General features: G+C 36.1%; 1 protein-coding gene across 1 annotated transcript in view; it reads right to left on the reverse strand.

Annotated features, from left to right (window-relative positions):
- PHF14 (PHD finger protein 14) overlaps positions 1 to 21674 on the reverse strand; it is a 169981-nt gene that overhangs the window by 31069 nt on the left and 117238 nt on the right. The window contains 1 exon segment of the mRNA XM_076331424.1: positions 2567 to 2680. Within this exon segment, the coding sequence (XP_076187539.1) occupies positions 2567 to 2680 (114 nt within the window).

Raw genomic sequence — 21674 nt, forward strand, 5'->3', positions numbered from 1 at the left:
GAGTTAAATCTGATTTTAGAGCATGAAAAGAGGCTGGGAAGAAGGGAGGCAGCAAGAGGAGCGGATGCCATCCTGCCCTCCTGTTGAGTAGAACTCAAAATTCAACCATCGTTTCTACTAGGAGGAACGACTGGACAAGCAAAACAAAGCGTCATCTGAGTGATCAAATGACATCCCACAAAGTTAAAACTGATGACACAAGTAACTGAGTGTTAGATTCAGACTGGCCTATCTAAGAGGAAAACAAATTGTAAGCAGGAAAAAAACTACACTTTATAGAAATTAATGTGGCAACTCATGGGATTTTCCTTACTTTCTCCTACTAGAAGTTGTCTCTCCTCACATTTGCAAGTCCGAGACTCTTTTTGAACATCACTTTCCACATCCTTCTCAATTCTCTTCCACCTTCCTGAAATCCTTAGCTGTTAGCCATTTTGCCTTCCTTAAACTTTTCTCCTATTTCTCTTTTCCATGGCTGCATTTCAGCTTTTCCTTAACAACTACCTTCTCACCAATACTGATGGGTTGAATTCAGATGAGACATAAATTATTATACAAATAATGCATCAGTTAGCTGCTGTAGTTAGTTCCAAATATTAACTTATTAAGCAGATACTGAAAGAATATAAGGGATTGATGTACCAGAAGACTTCAAATAAAATGAGAAATAAAAAAGGCATTAGTTGAAGTAAAGCTTTGCAAACACTTTTTTTGACCTGTTTTTTAGGGTGTAATTCACAAATGTTTGTTTACCGTGCTGACTTACCCATGCGTAACTTAGATGGGTTGTTTCATGGTGGGTTCTGAATTTGGAAATTCAGCATACTGGTGCTCCCCTCTCAAGGTTCCCTGCAAATCCAACCACAAAACTCTTTCTGACTCACCTCTCTCTGTTTTTACATAAACTGCAGTAAATATGATTGGAGAAGGTCTCATTCCCTTATAAAACACGTATAATACTTTATGACCCCACATTCAGTAAAACAGCTTCAACATAAACTATTACTGAGATATTTAGTAAAATTCAAAAGGTGTATTTCCATCTTTCAGTTCTTTGAAGTTTCCTCTCTCCCCCAGTTTTGCTGTTTTTTTATTCCACAAAGGCAAAAACTGCATACTCATCTTCCTCTCGGTCACCTTTTGCTAACTAACCATATTTCATTCCTCTTTCTGCAGCACTTTTCCTCTAATTTTATTTTTAAATATCATCTGTGCTCTCAATTTTAATTTCTCCAGTGGAGTGAGATAAGTTGAAAAAGCTGAGACTTAAGAGGCAGAACCCATGGCCCTCCATAGACTAGAGGTCCCTTTGCTACTCAAGAATATAAACAAAAGTATTACTAAAAGTTTATACTACTCTATCCTCAGGACTGCTTAGATGTAATAACCTGACTTTCTATCTTAGACTATGTGCTCATACTCCAAAATAAGTGAAGTACCTATTTGGTCTTAATCCAGAAGACACTCTTAAGAATTCTCATGGCCCTGTACTGCAGACTTCCCTCTTCTTCAGACAAAGTGACAAGACTATCAGAGGAAAGGAGAAATTCAAGAAGGTATTTGATAATCATCTAAAGGCTGCACTAAAGAACTAATAAATGGCACTGTATTCCCTACAGCTAGTATTTCATACTCTCCTTTACTGGGAAGATTATAGTTAAAAGAAATCTGAGAAAAAAGCAGGAAAGACTAGTCTTTGTATTACTACTTGGAATATCTTTAATAATAATAATAATAATAATAATAACTAAACTGTTTGAAGAAGCCAAGATTAATAATGTTAAGGCTACTCCAAATGAAGGACTTCCTTCTCACAGGAAGGGTTAATTTAAGGATAATAATGGTTCTCTGAAAGGATGATTGACACCATAAAATGAAGTTGTGAGTCTGAATTCTGCAGACAACTTCACCTCCAGCTATGGTGTACTGTGACAAGTATGCATTGCAGGGACAGAAAAAAACCCCAGTCATTGGCTACTTTATGGAACTACCTTACAAGCCAGCACCTTTTCTTATAACAACAGGGAGTATGGACTTATGATCGTACTACATCATAAAATTAGCATCTAGTATCATTTTTTGGAAAATAAGGGCACAAAAAAAGGCACAGTATTAGTGAGCGTCTTTCCTTTGCACAACCCATCAGTTAGCTGTATTTAAATTCAGTGAAGGATGACAAAAGCTTTACATCTACCTACATACCTATGTACAGATTTTACTTCTGACTCTTTAGTGTCATAAAGTTTAATTTGCCAGAATCTAACGGGACTCCTGTTACTGTCACGGCGTGAAAGACAGAACAAGAAAAAATATTTTCCCAATCACTGATAGTAAGAAACAGTATTTAAAAAGTAGCAGATGGAATACACTTGGCTTATAGGTGCCCTTAATCAAGGTCCTGAGATTTACCTTGGTCTTGTATGTTGTTGGTATGGGAGGGTAAGATTGAGCTTTAGCTTTAAAAAGTCTCTGCTATGAGTCAAACAACACTAGGCATGAAAACCAGAGGCAAACGTGTATCCCCCAACAGTTAATCTTGGAAAAGAATAGACACAGAATGTCCTACCTCTTCTGGACGTTTCTGTGCCACCGATACCAGCTCTTCAGAGCTACTTCTTGAGGTAGAGGGTACCACATTACCTGGGGCCTCTGAGACCACCTCATTTGACGGCTCGGAGTCCTGAGGGCAACAGAGACAAATAGACCCCTCAGCAGCGTGTTGACGTGGCACGCCAAGAAAATGAGACTTTTCAGAGGAACTGCGCTCTAAGCACAGACAGAGAAATGAAAAATACTTGAGGTGTAAAACTCTACTTTTTTTACCCTGACCAACTTCTTTTACCCCAGAGGCAAAAATCTCTGTCATACGTTTTCTCTTAAAATGGTAATACTTTCTTCACAAGAGCATTATAAGACTTATTAAATAGCTATATAGCATTTCAGAATTGCAAAGTTCTGAATAAGCATATTTGTTTTGTCCATACCTACCCCTGCTCCTGAACTGCAAGGAAGGGAATATTACATTTCATCCCCTTATTCAAGGTGGAGGTTTCTGCAAAACAGCTGGGACCATGCTAGAGCAACCCCACACAAACGTATTTTATCAATCACTGCAAATCGATATAGCACACAACCTGATAAAGTTAGAAAAGTTAGCAGAGTTGGCTGTCTATTAGTAACTTTAACACTACAATAAAATAAATAAAATAAAATTTCTTAAGTAGTTTACATTCTACTTTCCAAATTACCTTGACTTTGCAATGCAACATGACTAGATCAGTCAAAACAAAAACCACTTTAATACCTTCACCACTTCACACAGTGGTTTTGAAACTGCATAGATTGAGATATTTTACAACAGAGAATAAAATCCATTAATCGGTACTATCTGTACTTTGCTTGTTGTAATGCTTATTACAGAAGATATTTTAGATGTCGTCACTTAGCAAGCAGAATATGTGCTTTTGATATATCACTTTCTCTCTACAGTCATTAATTGCAAGGAAGTCAATATTATACTTTTGGAAACTGCAAGCTGCAAAGCTCATTATTAAGTTTTTCAACATAACAAGCTCTAAAAAGTAAATTAAAATTTCGTAACGATAATATTCAGCATTTGCAGTTTAGCCCAGTGTATGTCTGGACTGTTGGAAGGGAAAAAGTGAACACTGTGGTCCAACGCCCGTCACTGAATCACACGGAGAATCACACCTAAGGCCAGATATTGTAAAAGAACTAACACATGGAGGGGGTTGCTGGAGGCTAGAAAGTTGGAAAAATCTCTTTGGGTCTGGAGGGGGGATACTCTAGTATCTCTATTTCATATACCTTTTCAGGTGAATCCCTTTAAAATAGCTTCTGAGCTTCAATATTTCAAATAAAGCTTTTTATTCCTTTCTCATTGCACCACCTCTCTGTGACTTAGAAAAAGGATATTCTGGCCCATTCTGTGGCTTACTACCTTAAGTTTAAGGTTCGGTATGAGGAAGACATTTTAGGAAAAATCAGCTTTCAGCAATGACTAAATACTATCGATTAACATGTTAACAATGAAGTCCAACTGCCATTGCACTGAACTGTTTTATAGGCATAAGCACTGGATCTGTGGAACAAAAGGAAAAATGAGATACCTTGGTAGAGCTACCACCCCAAATAATTTCATGACAGGAATAATAAAACACTATTTTTCAGTTCAGTTCCTCAAAAGAATATCAACACCACAGCTAAACACAGTGAACTACAAGGAGAAACATCTCTAGCAGTCTGATAATAGAAGTCTACTTTTCCTCTACCGACTGTATGAAAGCCCCATGCTCTATATGCCATTAAAATAAACTTTGCATTGTGTTCATCCTGACAGCTTGCTGCTTTCCTTAGCAGATCTGGACTTGCACAGGCAAACATCCACTAGAGAGAGGCCTCCTCAGTTTGGTTCCCAGTGAACTATGATGAGGAGACTTTCTCTTCTTGCTGACCCAATTAGCCATGAACTGACTCTGAGTAATGAACAGTACTGTTTTGTTTTCTCTTTCAGAACTGGAAAGTTAAATCATTGCCATGCAATTTATCAGCTCGATATGTTTCCAGAAGCTCTTCTGCGCTACTTACAAAAACAAAGGTAACAACCACAACTGCTGGAAGAAAATGACGTACTTATCCGAGTTCTTTGGTTCAGTGATTTCTCTCCTTGAATTCTCCCTGTCTTTTGTATCTGAACAAACTTTTATTGTGTTGCTATTACCTGTGGCCAGATAATGGTAGCAACATTTTTTTTGTTACTTATGATTTTTGAAAGTAATAAATGATGGTTTTCAAAAATGGTCTGAGCAACTGCAATTTGGTAAACATACATTCCTGTCCCATTCCTCTTGCCTCAACAGGACCAGCACGTCATGGATTCTCTTCCCCCATCAAGTCTCGAATATCTTCTTTCCAAGCAGCTTGGCCATCCTTCTCAATAGTTTTCTTAAGAACCAGCTAGCTAATGTAATACTTCCATTTTTAAGGAGATGGATGGAAATCAAATTTACTTTATTATTCAGAAACCAAGCTGAGAAAATGCATCTCCCTTTCCAATTACACTGGTTTTATTATCTCTTTTCACACTGCTGTCACTTCTTAGGAAAACTGTATAGATCCTGAACATAGGTAAGAAAGGCAATCTATGTTGCTCTGAACTAGATCGGCAACGTGTGAACTACAGCTTTCAGAAATAAACAGATTCAGTAAGTGGAATGAGATCCTTTCATATAAGGTACAACGATAAAAATACTGCAAGGTGCAAGTGAGAACTTTCATAAAGCTTCTTCTCAGTGTGTTATGAGTACATGGCCAAATGAGCAATAGTTCTGGTAACAAATCCTGGTACCTTGACTTGTACTCAGCAAATAAAACAACCTGAGAAACTATTAGCATAATTTACTTTTGTAAAGAAAAGCGAAAAATCTGTATCTCTGACCTAAAACAACATTTTTTATTGAAGAAGTGTTAAAAGGAAAAATGTATTTCAAAAATAATTAAAATTAGTTTCTTGTCCTTCCTAATTGTTATTTATGTCATAACATACGGGACTGACTTTGCAAAAAGTCACTTCTTTCTTTTTTCAAGGCCTTGCATGATGAAAACCATGTCCATGGTGCTTCTCATTGATCTGTAAGCCTCAACTGTAGCAGTGATAGACATGACTGTTCATGGACACGTAACCTACACAATAAGTAATTTGGTACACATCTTTTCTAGTGCTTAAGCCCTTCCCGTTTCATTAAAATATAATAATATTTTACAACCTACATGTGAAAGCTCACATATCTGCATTTTCAAGTTGGACAGATCAAGACAGCTGTCTAATGGATCACAATATTTAATTGTATTAATTAATAAATTATGTGCCTCATAAACAAATAAATTCAGAGTGCTCAGTAATTACATTTTTCCTGCACAATGATGATTTTGCTCAAAGCTCCTCAGAACATGATCCTTCTTGGACTTACGAAACCTTGAAGAGCAAACATGAAATGTGTTGACATTCTACTATGTTTATGCAAGAAAGACAGCCCTGCTTTGAACTACGTCTCTTTTCATATAACCTAAATGTTCACGCAGTTTAAGCTACCACAACAGCATTGGCTTGAATAAATCACAGTTCTGCAAAAAAACCAGTATTTGAATTACATGTTGACACAAATACATAACAAATCAGATATGCTAGTCCTGGGTTGGAACTTGCTCGCTAGTCTTGGCAGCAGACGCAAAAGTGTAGCTGGTTAAATTCTGAGTCTTGGATATTCAGCATTTTTTTTTTTTTTAAATTCAGGTCAGCAGAGATCAAAGGCGACAATGACTGGTAGGAGGTGAGAAATCAAAGGTGCAAGGTGCATCCAACTGTAGCACCTCCCTCAAAGCCTTCAGTTCCTTCCTCCCCTTCATCCCATTTGGCGTATTTGCTATTTGCATCTACTGCAATAGAAGCAAACACTGTTCTTTTAGTTTTGTCCTTTGCTGTGCAGAAGTATCACTGATACAGTACGCTGAAAAACCAATAGTGCATACAGAACAGATGTGGATTTCATTTGTGAGCTACATAGCAGTGATAGATTGCAGAGGAAAATATTTACATTTTATGCTATGCTGATGTTGTGGCTTAATTTGAGGACTTGACTATTTTTACTTTTTGTTTTTTAAAAACCAGACCATTAAATACAATACACATATATAGATATATATTGTATATGTAAATATGATACAGATATGTACGTACAGACATGTATATTCATAGGGAATGTTACGGTAACAAAATACTGTAACTGTTTACCAATCCATGTCACCGTCAGCACAGATGTTGACTCATACGAAACAGAAACTCTACACAGCTTCTGATTTTGAAGAAAATGGAGAACTATTTGCTAGAAAGCATAAGAAGTGGCATTTGAAACAAGACGATGGAAAAATAGTGTCTTACAATGGTATTTATACCAACCAAGCATCCGCTATTTTTTCTGCCATTGCTACTTTAAAACAAAACAAAAGTAAAAAAGAATTAAAGCAAATCAACCCACAAACCCTTTCTGGATGATTTCAAGCTGACAGGTTTGAATATATTATGTTAACTCTGCATCAGTTTTCATAAATCATCCTTTACCTTGGTCCAGTTGAAAATTACACAAGTCATAAATTAGCTTTAAACAAGTTTTGAATCAGCCTGGAACTAGTTTTCAAATTAAAGAGCCGTCAGTATATTACATGGTACTGTCATTTTATTACCCCAATCAATTCTGTGTGGCCTGAGGTAGAAAGAAAATGGATGCTGCCTTCATTTGCAAAGGGTTTATCTCTCACACCAGGCTCTGAAAACATGACTGCAGTAATGAATTGGAAGCCAAAGTTACTAACAAAGACTTCTAACAGTAACAAAGTAGAAATATTTGTCCCCCTTTAGACGTACAAAAGGAGAAAAAAAAGCCCTTTCTGAATCATGAAGCCAGCTTCTGAAGGCTGAAGGACTATGGGAAGAAATTAGCACATTTTTATTGAAGTGCTAAAGTGCTTGTAGCCTCGCAGAGTATCGTTTTTAGTACTGCACAGGAAAAGCCTTCCTGGGTCAGACCGAAGGTGCCTCTCTAGCCCACACCACTGAACATCCCTCCATCAGCTGACTGACCGTTCCTACCCGTCCTTATTCTCTCTTACACCCCAGGGGTATACTTTGAAAGTATTCACAACTTCTTAACCAGAACTTGTTAAAATCCAGTGAAGACGAGGTATCCGTACTTCTCCACAGTTCACAGGTGGCCAAAGTAAATCCCCAGGAGAAATGTAGAGTTTATCTCAATCTACTTACACGTGAGATCAATCACTTTGCCATTCCTAGGATTTTACCCTGGGTTAGTTAATGAGGTAAGAACACGGGCTTTAAACTTTCCAGTCATGCTCCACAGCTGTAAAATTTCCCTTCCTTTTTCTATTCTGCCTTTGTCACTCTCCTCATGCTGATTTTATTTAACATCTGACAATCTCCTCTCTTCCTCTGCCCTCTCCAAAGATAGGAAATTACAAATACAACCTTTAACGTACATGCGCTAACCTCCTACGCTGCCAGTCACAGAAGCAATGCCGTTGTTATGTCCTTGGCTATTTTTTCTCTCTCTTGAGAAGGGGACGATGACTTCTATGTTTATACGCTGTAAACACAACAAGGTCTCATTCTCAGCTGACTCTGAAACTACATCGGTTCAGGTAATAAACCTTAACCTAGCTCTAAAACCTCTGCCTTCTTTTAAAGACAGAAACAAAAGAAAAACCTTTTATAATTCTCTGTTTTCCAATTATAGAAACTTAATTACATCCTTTAGCCTCACACTATTTTTTTTTTCTTCAAACACACTGTGCAATATGAAGGAACTAATAAAGTTACAAGAAGTTTCCAATAAATACCCATTTGTTTCAATTTATTATCCCCCTATCTTTCAATAAACTACAGCACTGACAAAGCAAGCTTGCATCTTTGAAATCTACCTACATTTCCAAGTGTCAAAGGGCGAATTCCCACTTCTACAGTTGTTTTAAAATAAGGATGCTACTATTGCTAGTATTTTACTAGAAGTGTTTGAACAAAGTACGAAAGGAAACAGGGTCCTGTGTTTTCTCTGGATGCCTTCTTCAAATGGAAAAAAAGTAATTTACGTATATTTAAAGCTAGAAGAAGCACTCTCAAAATAATGTTTTTCGTATTTTTTCTTCCAACTTTATCACATGCAAATAGAAACAGCAAACAGGAGAACATTTTCCCATTTGAAGGTATTATCATTCACTGACCTCTGGAACCTGAATTAGTTTCCCCTTTCTAACTCACATATTTTCTACATTTCCATTACTCAGTGTACTAATCCTACCTCTCTTTGGACTGAATTCTCCACCTTTCAAATCAAACTCTCCTAGATTATTGTATTTCCCTTTTACTTTCTCATCATTCATTATTTCCCAACATTCAAAAGCTGTTCTTTTAGCTACCCTTTCAAATAGCTGCTTTTCCTGACCCCAGAATTCTCTGAAATGTATTCAAAATCAACTCTCAAAACACTGTAATTAATAAAACCACATTAGCATACAAAAACAGCTATTAAACTTCAAAATATAGAATCACCACACTAATCTCATCTCACATGTATAATGCAAAGGAATACAACTTTCCTGTTATTGTCACGGATTAAAGCCATTGATCACAGGTACAGTATGGCTCAAACTATTGGCAAAAATTTGTGTACGAACATGAACATCATCACCAGAAATTTTTAGAATTTCTTCAATAAAGGGAAAAAGCCAGTATCTATCCTTATTGTGCTAAATCTTCTATGTCTTGCATAATTTGGTAATTATCTGGCGCACCAGAGCAACAGATTTTATATTAATATCCTTTTTCAGGATATTAATATACTGGCAAGACTGCTGTACTATGCCATTATCGCTGCATATAAGAGTAACTCAATACTTTTTCCTTTTTTTGTCCACACCACTTTCTTCCTATATATTGTTCTGCTATTTTTTCTTATTATAGATTAGGTTACAGGCATATACTATAGCCTAGAAAGTAATTTCTGTCCTAATTTTATATTTTATGGAGTTTTAGAAGTTATTTTATGGAGTTCTAAAAGCTCTTTAAGAAAATACATACATAATTTATTACTGCTGGATCAGGATATTTCAACTTCCCTGTGCCCGTTTCGTACAGCTCTGATCTCTCTGATACTTTTTCCCCCCATCTAAAAAAACAAACAAACCCCAAAAGTTGCAAAACAAATTCTCAAACACATCACAAGCATCTACGGCCACAGTAAGTGTGGTGCTTACTGTGTAGCTGTACGTTGCATGTAACTGCAATTGTTGACTTCAACATATTTACAGAACGATATGGGCACCTTACGCCTAACATTTAAAGCAAGATTTTCTAAACAACAAATGTACAAAGCCACCTGCTATTACTTGTGGAAGGCAGTACTGCAGCTACAATTGCTCCATGAGTAAGGCTACATTTGGGTTTGCAGTTGTCCGTTTCCTTAAGCAATGTTTTTTTTCCGTCAGAAATGATCGGGGCAGACCACAGCAATCCATTCATATAGTCTCTCTAAAAGATAGTTTTACTCCATCTGTATTTCTTTTCAAATCATGTTTAAATTGCCCCAAACTTTCCATGCTCTTGGATTGCTGAGGCAGTGACAATTTGGGAGTAAGGTACAGCAGCAAACTTACTTCCACCTCTTGGGGTCAAGCTACACATTTGCACAATTTATGGTCGAAGTAGTTTGCTTGGGAGAAAGCATACACAAAATTTGCTCACAATACTTGGCTAATACTCAACTTGAACTAGAAGATTGAGCACTTGAAAAGATCTCTGCTCCAAAAAGCAGCTGCTTTATTCTACAAAAATAGAATGTAGCTCAGAAAAGGCTTTCTTTCAAGCACACAATCTTCAGATATTATGCATCAGCATGCAGAGTGTGTCTGTCAGATGTTGGAACAAAGCTTTAAATTGTACCATCTAACTTAACTCTCAAGACAGGGTCAGCACATTCATAGGGTTGTTTTTTTTTTCCTCTTTGAGAAGTCCTCTAAGTCATATTTATTTAGTTCCTTACATCTTCATCAGCACTGATTCTTGCTTTTCAGCTCCTTGAAGTCCAGATTTTCCCAACATAATGCAAAACAGAGTGATATTAAAATGTGTGATCACCAAAAGCATCACAAAATCATCAAAGGCTACTTATTAAATCAGACTGGTTTTCTCTCTCCCCACTTCCAGAATTTTTTTCCAGTAACAAGATGAAATACAGAAATGGATTGCACAGTACATAATTTTTTGCAGTCTAAGTTTATTACGCAAGTTTTATAGCTCCTTAAACTTTACTTATATCCTATATATACTCACTTATCTGCCTGTGCTTCAGAGGTTTTCTATAAACACTCTACCCTGCTCTGGGGGAAGGCTCTCTGTGTGCCCTCCACACCCTTCTTTCCACTTTGCCACGGCACTATTTCTTAATTCACCCCATTATCCCCTATAAGGGCTTCTGTGTCTCTCTCCAAGTGGAATTTTCTCATTCTTATGAATGTGTGTGTGCTCACATTTCCCCTTCTATGCCAAGGACGCTTCTTGCAATCCCATTATTTTTTTCCCATCCTGCTTTTCTCTCTCTTCCTCCCCCTCCCTCTCTTCTTAAAAACTGCCATCATTTATTTTCAACTGATAAAGCAGAAAAATAAAACATTAATTCAAGGCTATAAAAACATTTTTAAAGAATTAATCTATCTATAGAAAAGCTTTCTATAAAAATGTTTCTTATATCCTCCTTTTCAGATCTCTCTAACATCTGAATGTGCCAAACTAAAAAATCTCTTGGACATCCTTTAAGAAGCTTCAAACAAATGTTAGGAACGCTATTTTGTGGGTGCCCCTGACTTACTCATTTAGGCTAGTCACTAGAGTAATTAAAGAAAATTTCCATGTAACTTCATACTACTAAATAGAGATACATATTCTTATTAATATAAAGTAGCCAGCTAAAACACAAGGATATTTTATTCCGTCAAACTGAGCCACATTGACAACGGGCTGTTTACTAAAAAGGGAATGAACAGCCCAGTTGACACAGTTTAAGATGTGACATTAATCAGCCATCTTTTGCTGAGCCCACAGGAACTGAAAGGTCACAGCTAGTGCCGCTGTTTTAAAGCATCCTCAGAAAGGCCTGGAAATTCCTCATTCTTCCCTAATTAAGAACACCATAAATGATACACGGAATGATAAGGCTAAATTCACTTGAAATGTCAACTTTACTGCCTTGTTTTAGGAGGCATGAATATTTTCCCCGTTTTTTTTTTTTTTTTTAAAGATTATATCTACCTTTTTATGTTTCTCCTCTGTAGTAGAAAACACACACCAAGTCCCTTACTCTTAAATATAGTTGCTTAATAACATTGTAGACCAGATTATTTCAGTTAAAAACATATGCATACAGTGCTTATAAAAACATACAAATGATAAAATTTAATACCCTAGCAGTATATATCCGTGTATTAACTTTTGGCTTTCGACCTTGAGACTACTGACACGTGAATTCCACAAATTCTCTTATCAAAATAGGAATGAAATAACTTTTGTAGTCAATGAAACTAAACCATAAATATACCTTTGATACAGCAAACGTAAGAGTGGTTTTAGTAGTCACTTCATACCAGTAACTATTGTGGAGCAACGGGAACAGCTCTGTAGAGCAAAGCAGTTGGTGTTGAGGATCAGCCAGATGTGCTATGAATGTTTCGAAGATACGACTAGTTTGGTCACAGAGACGGCATGCTCATTAGCAGTCAGAATATATCCTCAGCTTTAGTGTCCCTTGACAGGAATCCGGTTTGCACACTCAAGACCACGCCATAGTGTGAACCAAAGCGTAGCAATTGGTGGCAACTGGGTGATTCCTTTCAAAAATGCATTCCCGATCTTAACCAAAATCCTAAGATAAATACACACTAAGATACCTCAGATGAAGATCCATGAAAATGAGCATACTGGAATGTAGAACCATTTAAGCTAATGAATAGGAAATGTTCAAAATAACAGGGTATTTTAAATACCAGCTTTATTCAGAATTCAGTATTGTTACCCTGGCTTACCAACAGTTCCCTTCCTCCTCTTGAGATTCACTACATTGAAAGCTCTCTGGGGTCTAACAACTCCCCCTCCCTCTTTCTTTCTTTTTTTTTAAATTAAAAAAAGAAAAAAGACAGACACACTTAATGCCTTACTTTTAGACGATGGTTTGATTGCTGCCCTAAATTAACTGGTGAACACATTCAACCATCACAGGGAAGATCCTGGTTCACTTCCTTCTTCCTCTTCTTAAAAGGGTTCAAAATCATATTTCCCAAGGGATTGCTTAAGCCATCTTACCATTCTTTAGCTGAAGCAGGTCGCTTTGCATGGAAGAATGAATCAGTGGGTAAAATGATTCATTGTATATTAACCAGGATACCTGAGAAAGGGTACAAATTGTCTTCTGAATATTTTACTATTTTATATCAAGGAGCTTTTCAGTCTCTGTCTATGCTGTACCCAGAAAGCACATAAACAACCATAGGTCTATAGGTCATTCCAGTGAAAGAATTAATAACAGATTAATAAATCACAGCTCCCAAATCTCAAACTTTGTGTATTTTCTCATAATTACCTTTTAAATGTAAGATTCTTGAAGCTATCCTTACATGAATACAGACATCTTATAATAACTCTCAAAAAGTTCCTTATCACCAGCAATTAAAAAAAAAAAAAAAAGTATGTATAACATCATTTTGCTCTGAAGTTCCTCTGCCTTCTGCAATACTTTCAACCTAAACAGGCAGCGGAGATATTATGCAGTAAAAGAAAATGGTAGGACAAACTGCATATTCATTTAATACACAATATACTTGCAAATATTATTACCTGATATGTATCCTCATTTATTGCACAGGACTGGTTACACATTTAATAATCATTATGTCAATGACTATATCAATCTGCTGACACCCTTCTATTTCCAAAAATAAGTATGTGAGGTGATTAACCCACTCTAAGTACACTTGTGTGTACCTTCCATAAATACTGATTTATCTTGCTATTTCCTTTTTGACACTTCTTTTCTTTGGCTATTTATACCACATCTGAAAGGATACCGTCTCCCCTTCGGTCTTCATGAGATTAGTAGCTAGAAGAAATCTTGATATCTACAGATTCCAAGGTTTTCCACGTATGAAATCTTTTGGTACTGTTTGACGCAGCTGAAATACACTTAAGACTTTTCAAACGTGCCCAAAGGCGTTTCAAACCACTGAACCAGATAATAATTTTCAACCGTTACCAAAGACACATTTACTAAAAAATCTAAGATAAACTTAATTGCTACCAGAATTTAACAATGCACTATACATTTTAAAGATTTTGTGAAAATCTTTTCAAAAGCCATCTTAAAATTCCACATAATATTTGCGCTTTTTCTTGGTAGATCTGATTGTAATGCTCTTACAGTTATATTCCCACACAAGCTATTTGCTGAGCCAATTTTAAGAAGAGGGAACTTTTCCGCTACAGAATGCTAAAATCCAAGCGATGAGACACTCCTTTGCACAGAAAGTGGCTGACACAGCACAAACAGGCAATGCCCAGCTGTCTTCTGCAAAATGTGATTAAATGTGGCTGGCACTAAGAGAATCTCTATTTGAGAATGGCGACTAAGCCTCACTACCACTATCTAATACGACGACGAAAAGCAAATCTTGACTCTGCTAAAATTCATTACTCGCTTAGCACTTCATAAAATGGCATTTTTTTGGTTTCTTCCCCCCTCTCCTTTCTCTCTCCTGGTTCAATATGATTAGATTTTGCCCAGGCAGCATTAGTAACTTATACTGATGAGTGACACATTACTTAAAGTGACATATATGGCTGCATTTCTTTGAAAGGCTGTAAAATAAAGTCAACCTTGAGAGTAAACATGAGCAGGTAATTAAGCAACTATGATGTGATCAGATCTTATCCAGAGACTAACAATTAAAGATCCAATTCTTCTTCCGTCATATAGAATATGATTACAGGTGATGTACTAAGATAATTTGCAGGGTAATAAAGTTGGACTAGTGAGGAATTAAGATATACAATTCTTCTTTAATTACATACCTTCTAGTTCTATATAAAACATAAGGCAAGAAATGTATTTCCAGGTAAAGAAATTTATGTCAGGAATTTGGTAGCAACAGAACACTACTTTGCAAAATCAGAGTGGAATGGGATGCCACCAGACTCCAGATATACCTTTGCAGCTCTCAGGATTCCCTTTGTTTGTCATTGCAAAGCACACACCTTTTGCTATTTTCTGTCGAGTCTTCAATTCTTCATGAATATTCAAATTAGAAAAGATTACGCACAATGGATATGTTTTTTAATACTGCCCTCCTGGCAGCTTGTATCACCTAAACTGAGAATTTAATCAAGGCTCAAAAGGTTAAAAAATTCAAAGGTCAGTTACAAGCTTTTCATTCACACTTTTTTCAGACGCTTTCAGATCAACGTGTTCTACTAATTAAGCAAATAACAATGAAAATTTCCAATAGGGTTGTTAATAGAAAGTAGTAATGGTCAATTATGATTTATTGGTAAATTTGTTTATGACTCCACTGTCAGCATGAAGCCCCTAATTATCAATACTCAAAAGGCTCATTATTTTAGGAACTCTAGAAGTAGGAAAACTGGATTGATGAAGTAGATCTGAACGTGCATCAGTGGTGTAAGCTATGATGCTTCGGCAGCTACAATTTGGTGGCTTTCACACGCGTGTATCTTCCTTTTGTGACTTCACTTAAAAAGGAATGTAAAACAGAGAAAACTTGGGTTAAAACTTCTACCTCCATGTCTTCTACATTTCAATGTAGCATCTCCAATATGTAAAATTCACTGTCACAATGCTGCTCAATATTGTACATAACTAGAAATTGATTTTCAAAATCAAGAAAGAGAAAGCCTCCAGTTCTTTAAAGAGCAAGCATCCCCCCATCCTCTTAGACACTAGTCCTCTATCAGCCTTCTCACATCCTTTGAGAGTACGCATAGCTGCATACCAAAGAGGAGGTATAAAATCTTCCTGTTGCGGGGTGCTGCTCAGGGCTGAAAAAGTGTTCTCGTTTTTTATTCTCTCACGCTGCGTTAGCATAAAACCAGGTTTAGTGGCTTTACTTCAAACACGATGCTAGCTGCTTTTTGGATTTTTCCCAATTGCAGACAGGTCCCAGCAGAGATTACTTGCCACTCAGCACTACAGTAGTGGGCAACGTAGGCTGTAAATTCATTTTGTCATGGCTTAGGAAGTGTAAGTCACAATTCAGTAGAAGAGCTATTTCCCAGATACACCGTAATTGTAAGCAGATTTTGTTAGAAGCATAACCTAAAGAAGGTAAGGAGTAGCAGTGGCGTTTCTAACAGCTGCCCACGAAGAGATCTTGCTTCCCTAACCACTACCTTAGAGTAGGTAATAGTTATTCTATCTAAACTAAACCACATCTAAACTAGAGGTTTAGTCATTTAAATACTAGATTGTGTATATTCAAATTAGACGCGTTAAAAATGTATAATCACTATGCTGTGTTTGTCATTTAAATTTTTTTAAGTCTAGTACTTTACTAATCAGGTACCTCTTAAATGTTCCAATGGAAATTAAGCATGGGTGTGTATTTTAAGCAAAGCGATAATTAATGACCAAGCTTGTTTCTAATTTCAGCCATCCTTGTTTGCTTTTACTTCAGTAACATATTTTTAGTCGTAAAAAAGCAAAATTGTCAAGACAACTTATGAAAAGCAGGACTACCTCAGTAATAATTTGATTTGTGAGACACTTACAAAGCCTCTTGAAAAAATAATTTACTTCATTTTAAAGGTAGTATAAGGTGTGTATGTATAGTAACACCAGAACGAATCACTCTTCAGTAGTATTCAAAACATTTTTTCCTCCTGCTTTTGTCATAAAATGTTCAGCATTATGGATGGCATTAAACGAAACTACTGCTCTCCCATTAAGAAAAAGAAGTTATAACAGTGTGTAAAGTTTCAGCTTTGGAAAAAATTCTGCGTTGTTGGGTTGTTTATGAAAACAAGTGAATGAAGTTAAGCAGCAAGTGATTTCTTCATTTCCCTGGATAAGTAAAAATATGGGGAAGAAGAAAATGAATCCTGGAAACCAAACAAATTTTGGACCAAGTACCACTAAAATGAGGCTTTTTTGACAAAAATACTTATTTAAAACTGCTGTGCATAGTTTAAATCATAATTTTCTAAGAATACACCACTGGGAAAACAGACTCTTATCAGGTTTACTCTAACTGCTGTTTTTTGACAAAGTTTAATGCAAGAAAAAATTATGTATTTCACTTTGCACTCCTAATTGGTACTTCATTTTTTAAAACATTTTAATTAATACTCCTTGATCTACCCCAGTGTTATGCTTCAAAATCAGAAATCTGTTTTTGCATTTGGAACAATACCTCATTAAGAGAAAGATCCCTGTATTCCAATTTCTTTAAACTTCTGGCTGGTATTAGATGTACTATCATCTGTTTAACCAGTCAAAAAGAGACTTGTGCAGACAAGGTTATGGGAAAGACAATGCTCTACTGTATTGTCCATTTTTTACTATACTTCTTTGATACAGTTAAGCTGCACCTAAGAATTACAAGCACTGGTGATGATGAGGATCTGGCAGTCAGGAACATGGGGTATTAGAACTAGTAGAACTGATTTTGATGTGGAGAAGAATTAAAATATTTAAAATAAGCATCCGTTCCAGAAATATTTCACAGTGCTTAAACTTTTTTTTTTCATTAAAACCTAAGCTTCCCACTTACACTATGGGAATGTTCTTCTGCCAACTAAGTGTATCTGATTATTTGGATTAAATTGGGGATTTAATACCAACTAACTTTATGCTGAGCTTATCTGCTATTCGTAAATCAAGTCCCATCTTAAGTTAATTTCAAGACTGATTATTTTTGGAACATTTTATGGTATAAATTATTCATTACATAGATCTGTTATACCTGTTTGCCAGAAAATAACAGAGGCTGTGCCAACTGATTTTTTTTAAATATGATACCTGGGGAGCAAATATCAAAACACAGTTGGCAATATTTCAGCCAACTGATAAGAATTACTGTACACTGCAATTTCACCCTTTTTTCTTTACGATCTTGATAGTGAAATCCATTTCTGTGCCAAGGTTTGGCATTACTGAAGTTCTTAAAACAGGGCCTAAGTAGTGTAAGGACTTGTGTTAAATCTTTGCACAGCGTTACAGATTTGGATAATTTTCTCTTGTTCATTTTTAAGGAAAACATTCCAGTGCCAATGTTTGACTGCTCCTCACAAACCTTGGAAGACAACAATGATTTCAAAATAAGCATGTATTTTCCAGTTGCTATATAAAAAACATCTTTTGTTCCATGTCACACAAAAACGCAAAGTCCTAATCGGATTTACATAGCATAATTCAACTCTCCTCAACCAACTTTAAAATATATGAATACATACAAAAATGTTTAAGTCCATCGTTCTTGAGGACCATATAATAAAATAGATCATAATATCCACACCTAGTAAAAGTGAAGACAGATTCTACCTTTACAAATGTACTCAGTGAATTACACTATGCAATTTGTTATGCTGTAAACCACTTTGAAATACTCTTTAACTTCTGGTTGAAAAATGTTGCGTAAAAATGGAACTTTTTTATAATATATTATGTTCTGCTTGTATCAGCAAGCAGTTTTATTAGCAGTATTCTTTTATCATTTTTCAGCTGCAACGCTGTTTGCCATGGTGGCAGTACATTTGCTTGTATGCTGTGTCCTCAAAAGAAGGTGCTCTGATGCAACAGTCTCTCTGATGTAAGCTGACTAAATTAAGGTCACAGTTTCTTTACAAGCATTGCAGTCACTCTTTGTCAGAATATGCAACCAAAACAAGTTTGAATTAATACAAAAGACCTTTATGGATAAGGAGATATTTAGTTTATTTTTGGAAAGACTTATTTTAAACATAACTACTTAAAATCACATTGCATTGAATAATACCTACAAAAGCACTATAAAACATATTTAAGACATGATTAAGCATGCATATATACTACCACTGTGTGCCAACCTCATACATTATATTCAAATAGGGTTTTCTTGTCCATATAAAATGTTGAAGATATTGGCTATATTGCAAATGTGTTGTTCCAGACGTTTAGTAAATGCCCAGATAAAGTCTGTCCAAGCAATGCTGATTCAATCATCTTCTGTGTGTACTCAAGCGAGGAAAATCCCACCTAAACTATAACCCTTGCTAATCTAAACTAACTGTCTCGGCTCCCTCCTATAGTCAGTGGACAGGAAAAGGCAGCTCCAGAGAACAATTCATCCAAATCTAAGGAAAATGTCTAAAACAAGGGAGCAGTATTGACATTTTGCAAAACGGAAGCCAAGACACAGGGAGAGTAAGGATTGAAGTTTCTATTAAATTACTCAATTTGCAATAGTCCAGACCACATCGTTATGGAGACTTACTACTTTCAAAACACAGCTTACAGTATCACACACCGCAGGTCTGAAAATTCAGCATTTTTGCAGATTGGGCCAAGGGATCCAGGCTGGGCAACAGCAAACAAGGAGAAAAAATTACTAAACATTCAAAAATTTTCATTTGTCTAGCATTCACAGGAGCTCTGGGGTGAGACAAAGGTAAAATTCAATTTTCTGGTCACAACTCAACTACTTCAAACATAAGGTCAAGATTCCTTTTTTTTCTCTTCCTGAAATCATCGCTTCAGTTTTAATGCCTTACAAAACTTAAAGACAGTATCTTCTCCTAATATTCAACCCAAATGAATCCTTTTTAGTGACCCCCGACAGCTAAATCAGAGAAGGCAGGGGTCCTATAGGGAGGGGGGGGGGGGGATGGGGGGGGAATCACAGCATGAAGTGATTAAAGGCTGCAAATTCATGCATAGCCACAAAAGGACTTAAAGCATTTCATACTACCTTAATTTTGATATTTCCTAAATTTTGAGAGCTTGACATCAGGATTTTTCGTTTTCATTGTTCATTTTCAATACACTTGTGTGAAACTATGCATGTGTGAGGAAATGCTTCCTGAGTTTGAAAAAAAGGCATAATGAAGAAAATTAAATTAGATAAACCATAATGAGATTGTCACCTGCACAACTCATGAGTAGATCAGGAACGTCTACACTCCTCACAGGCCTTCTTAACCATCCACTTAATTTTTTACTAGAATACAATTCCATGGACTACAGGAATTAAATTGAATTGCTCACTTTTTTCTTTTTATCTGACCAAATTAAGAGTTTTGAAATAAATTGCACATTTTAAAATTTTTTTAATTTAAAATATTATTTTAAAACATTATATTCAGTATTTTAATATTACAGTGCCCGATTACATTTGCCTATTCACTATGTGAAAGCGAGATACACCCAAAGAAATGCTTCTACTTAGTTAGTAAGTAAAATCATCCATGATTTCTTTCCAACACAAAAAGTGTACAAAAAAATATTACTTGCCAGGGGTGGTGTGTCATGTATTTGTAGTTCCAGAAAATATTTCCTGAGGGGTTTAGATGAGAATTCTATGCATATATACTGAACAATTTATTTCCACTGAAAAAACGCAATACAGTAAAAAGATGAAATAAAAGCAAACTAAACAGAAGTCTAGAGACAAGGCAGCTGACCTTGCAGCACTCAAATAATGACCTGACATGTACACTCTGCAGCATTTTGCAAAATAGATTGTACGCAAAGATGAGCAGATAGAAACCTAACTAGCATGGTCATTGTAACCACCATGATATATGTTTAAACTCTTGGCTGCCTTGGTCCTTTGCAAAATTTTTAAGTTGGAGGAGATACTTTAAACAGTACTTTTAAAATGGAAGGCAACAGAAAGAAATCCATAGCTAATACTAAGGAGACCTTATAATGAGACCCTTATCGCGCATAATGAACAAGTGGACAGGCCACATTTATTCCTGCTGAATATTACCACACCATAATATTGAATAATTTGGTTTATATTTTATTTATTTCATTTTTATTAAATTCAACTAAAATAAGGTTCTATATTTCTTCTGAATATCACTATTTGAAGCTATCAGCAAATTTATGATTTAGAGTGCTTTTTGGCAACCCTGAAAGCGCACCATAATCTTTTCGCAGGGTAGATGGATAATGTTATAGAAATGGAGAGCTTATAGGTTTACTTCAGCTTTCATGTGATGTAACAAAACCTACAATGTCTTTGAGATGAGGGAGCTTGTCAGACCTTAGTAGTGAGCATCACCCATTCCATAAAAGTGACAGCGAGTATTACCAGCAGAGAAGCTGTTGCCCTCATGCCCTACAGCAAAGTCACTGTCTGTCTATTATTTGACAGGCAGGGTAATATGGGAATATGTTATGCTGGTGGAAAAACTGACACAATTGCTGGAGAGTCCTGTGACTAATATGAGCAAAATGGAAGTAGCATGTCCAACACTTGTGATAGATAACAATTTAAAGCATATGTTTATTACTGCTAAATTACATTCCTTGTACTGCTGACACCCACAAGTCTTTAGCAAAATCTGAAAATAAAATCACATTCTTCGTTGTCAGCAGTATGCAACTTTTCCTGAACATCTAAAACTGAAATTCATAATTAGAAATAAAAACTAACTGAACCATTATATGCTATGCACTATAATCTCTCGTCACTGAAACAGTGTAATTTACCTACCAATTGTTTTCAAGGCTCAATACTGCTACAGAAGGTATTGTTGGGGAATTTTAAAATGTATACTGTAACAGTGATTTAAATTGGATCAAAACAGATGAACAAAGTTGAAGGAATGAAAACTAAACAATAGTCTCCTTGGCCAAAGCTGGAAGTTCAATCCTGTTTTGCTGCTATAATCCATACGAGAAACTTCACTGTTACACACCAAAAATTGGATTTAGTGAGTGACTGAGAGATTGAAATTGCTGGTAGCTCAGGCTTGCAATTCATCCACAGGTCAGGCAGAGTGCAGCAAACAACGCATCTTTCTCCATGGTTTTCCTCTTCCG

Source organism: Aptenodytes patagonicus, chromosome 2, assembly GCF_965638725.1.
Source record: "Aptenodytes patagonicus chromosome 2, bAptPat1.pri.cur, whole genome shotgun sequence".
NCBI lineage: Eukaryota > Metazoa > Chordata > Aves > Sphenisciformes > Spheniscidae > Aptenodytes > Aptenodytes patagonicus.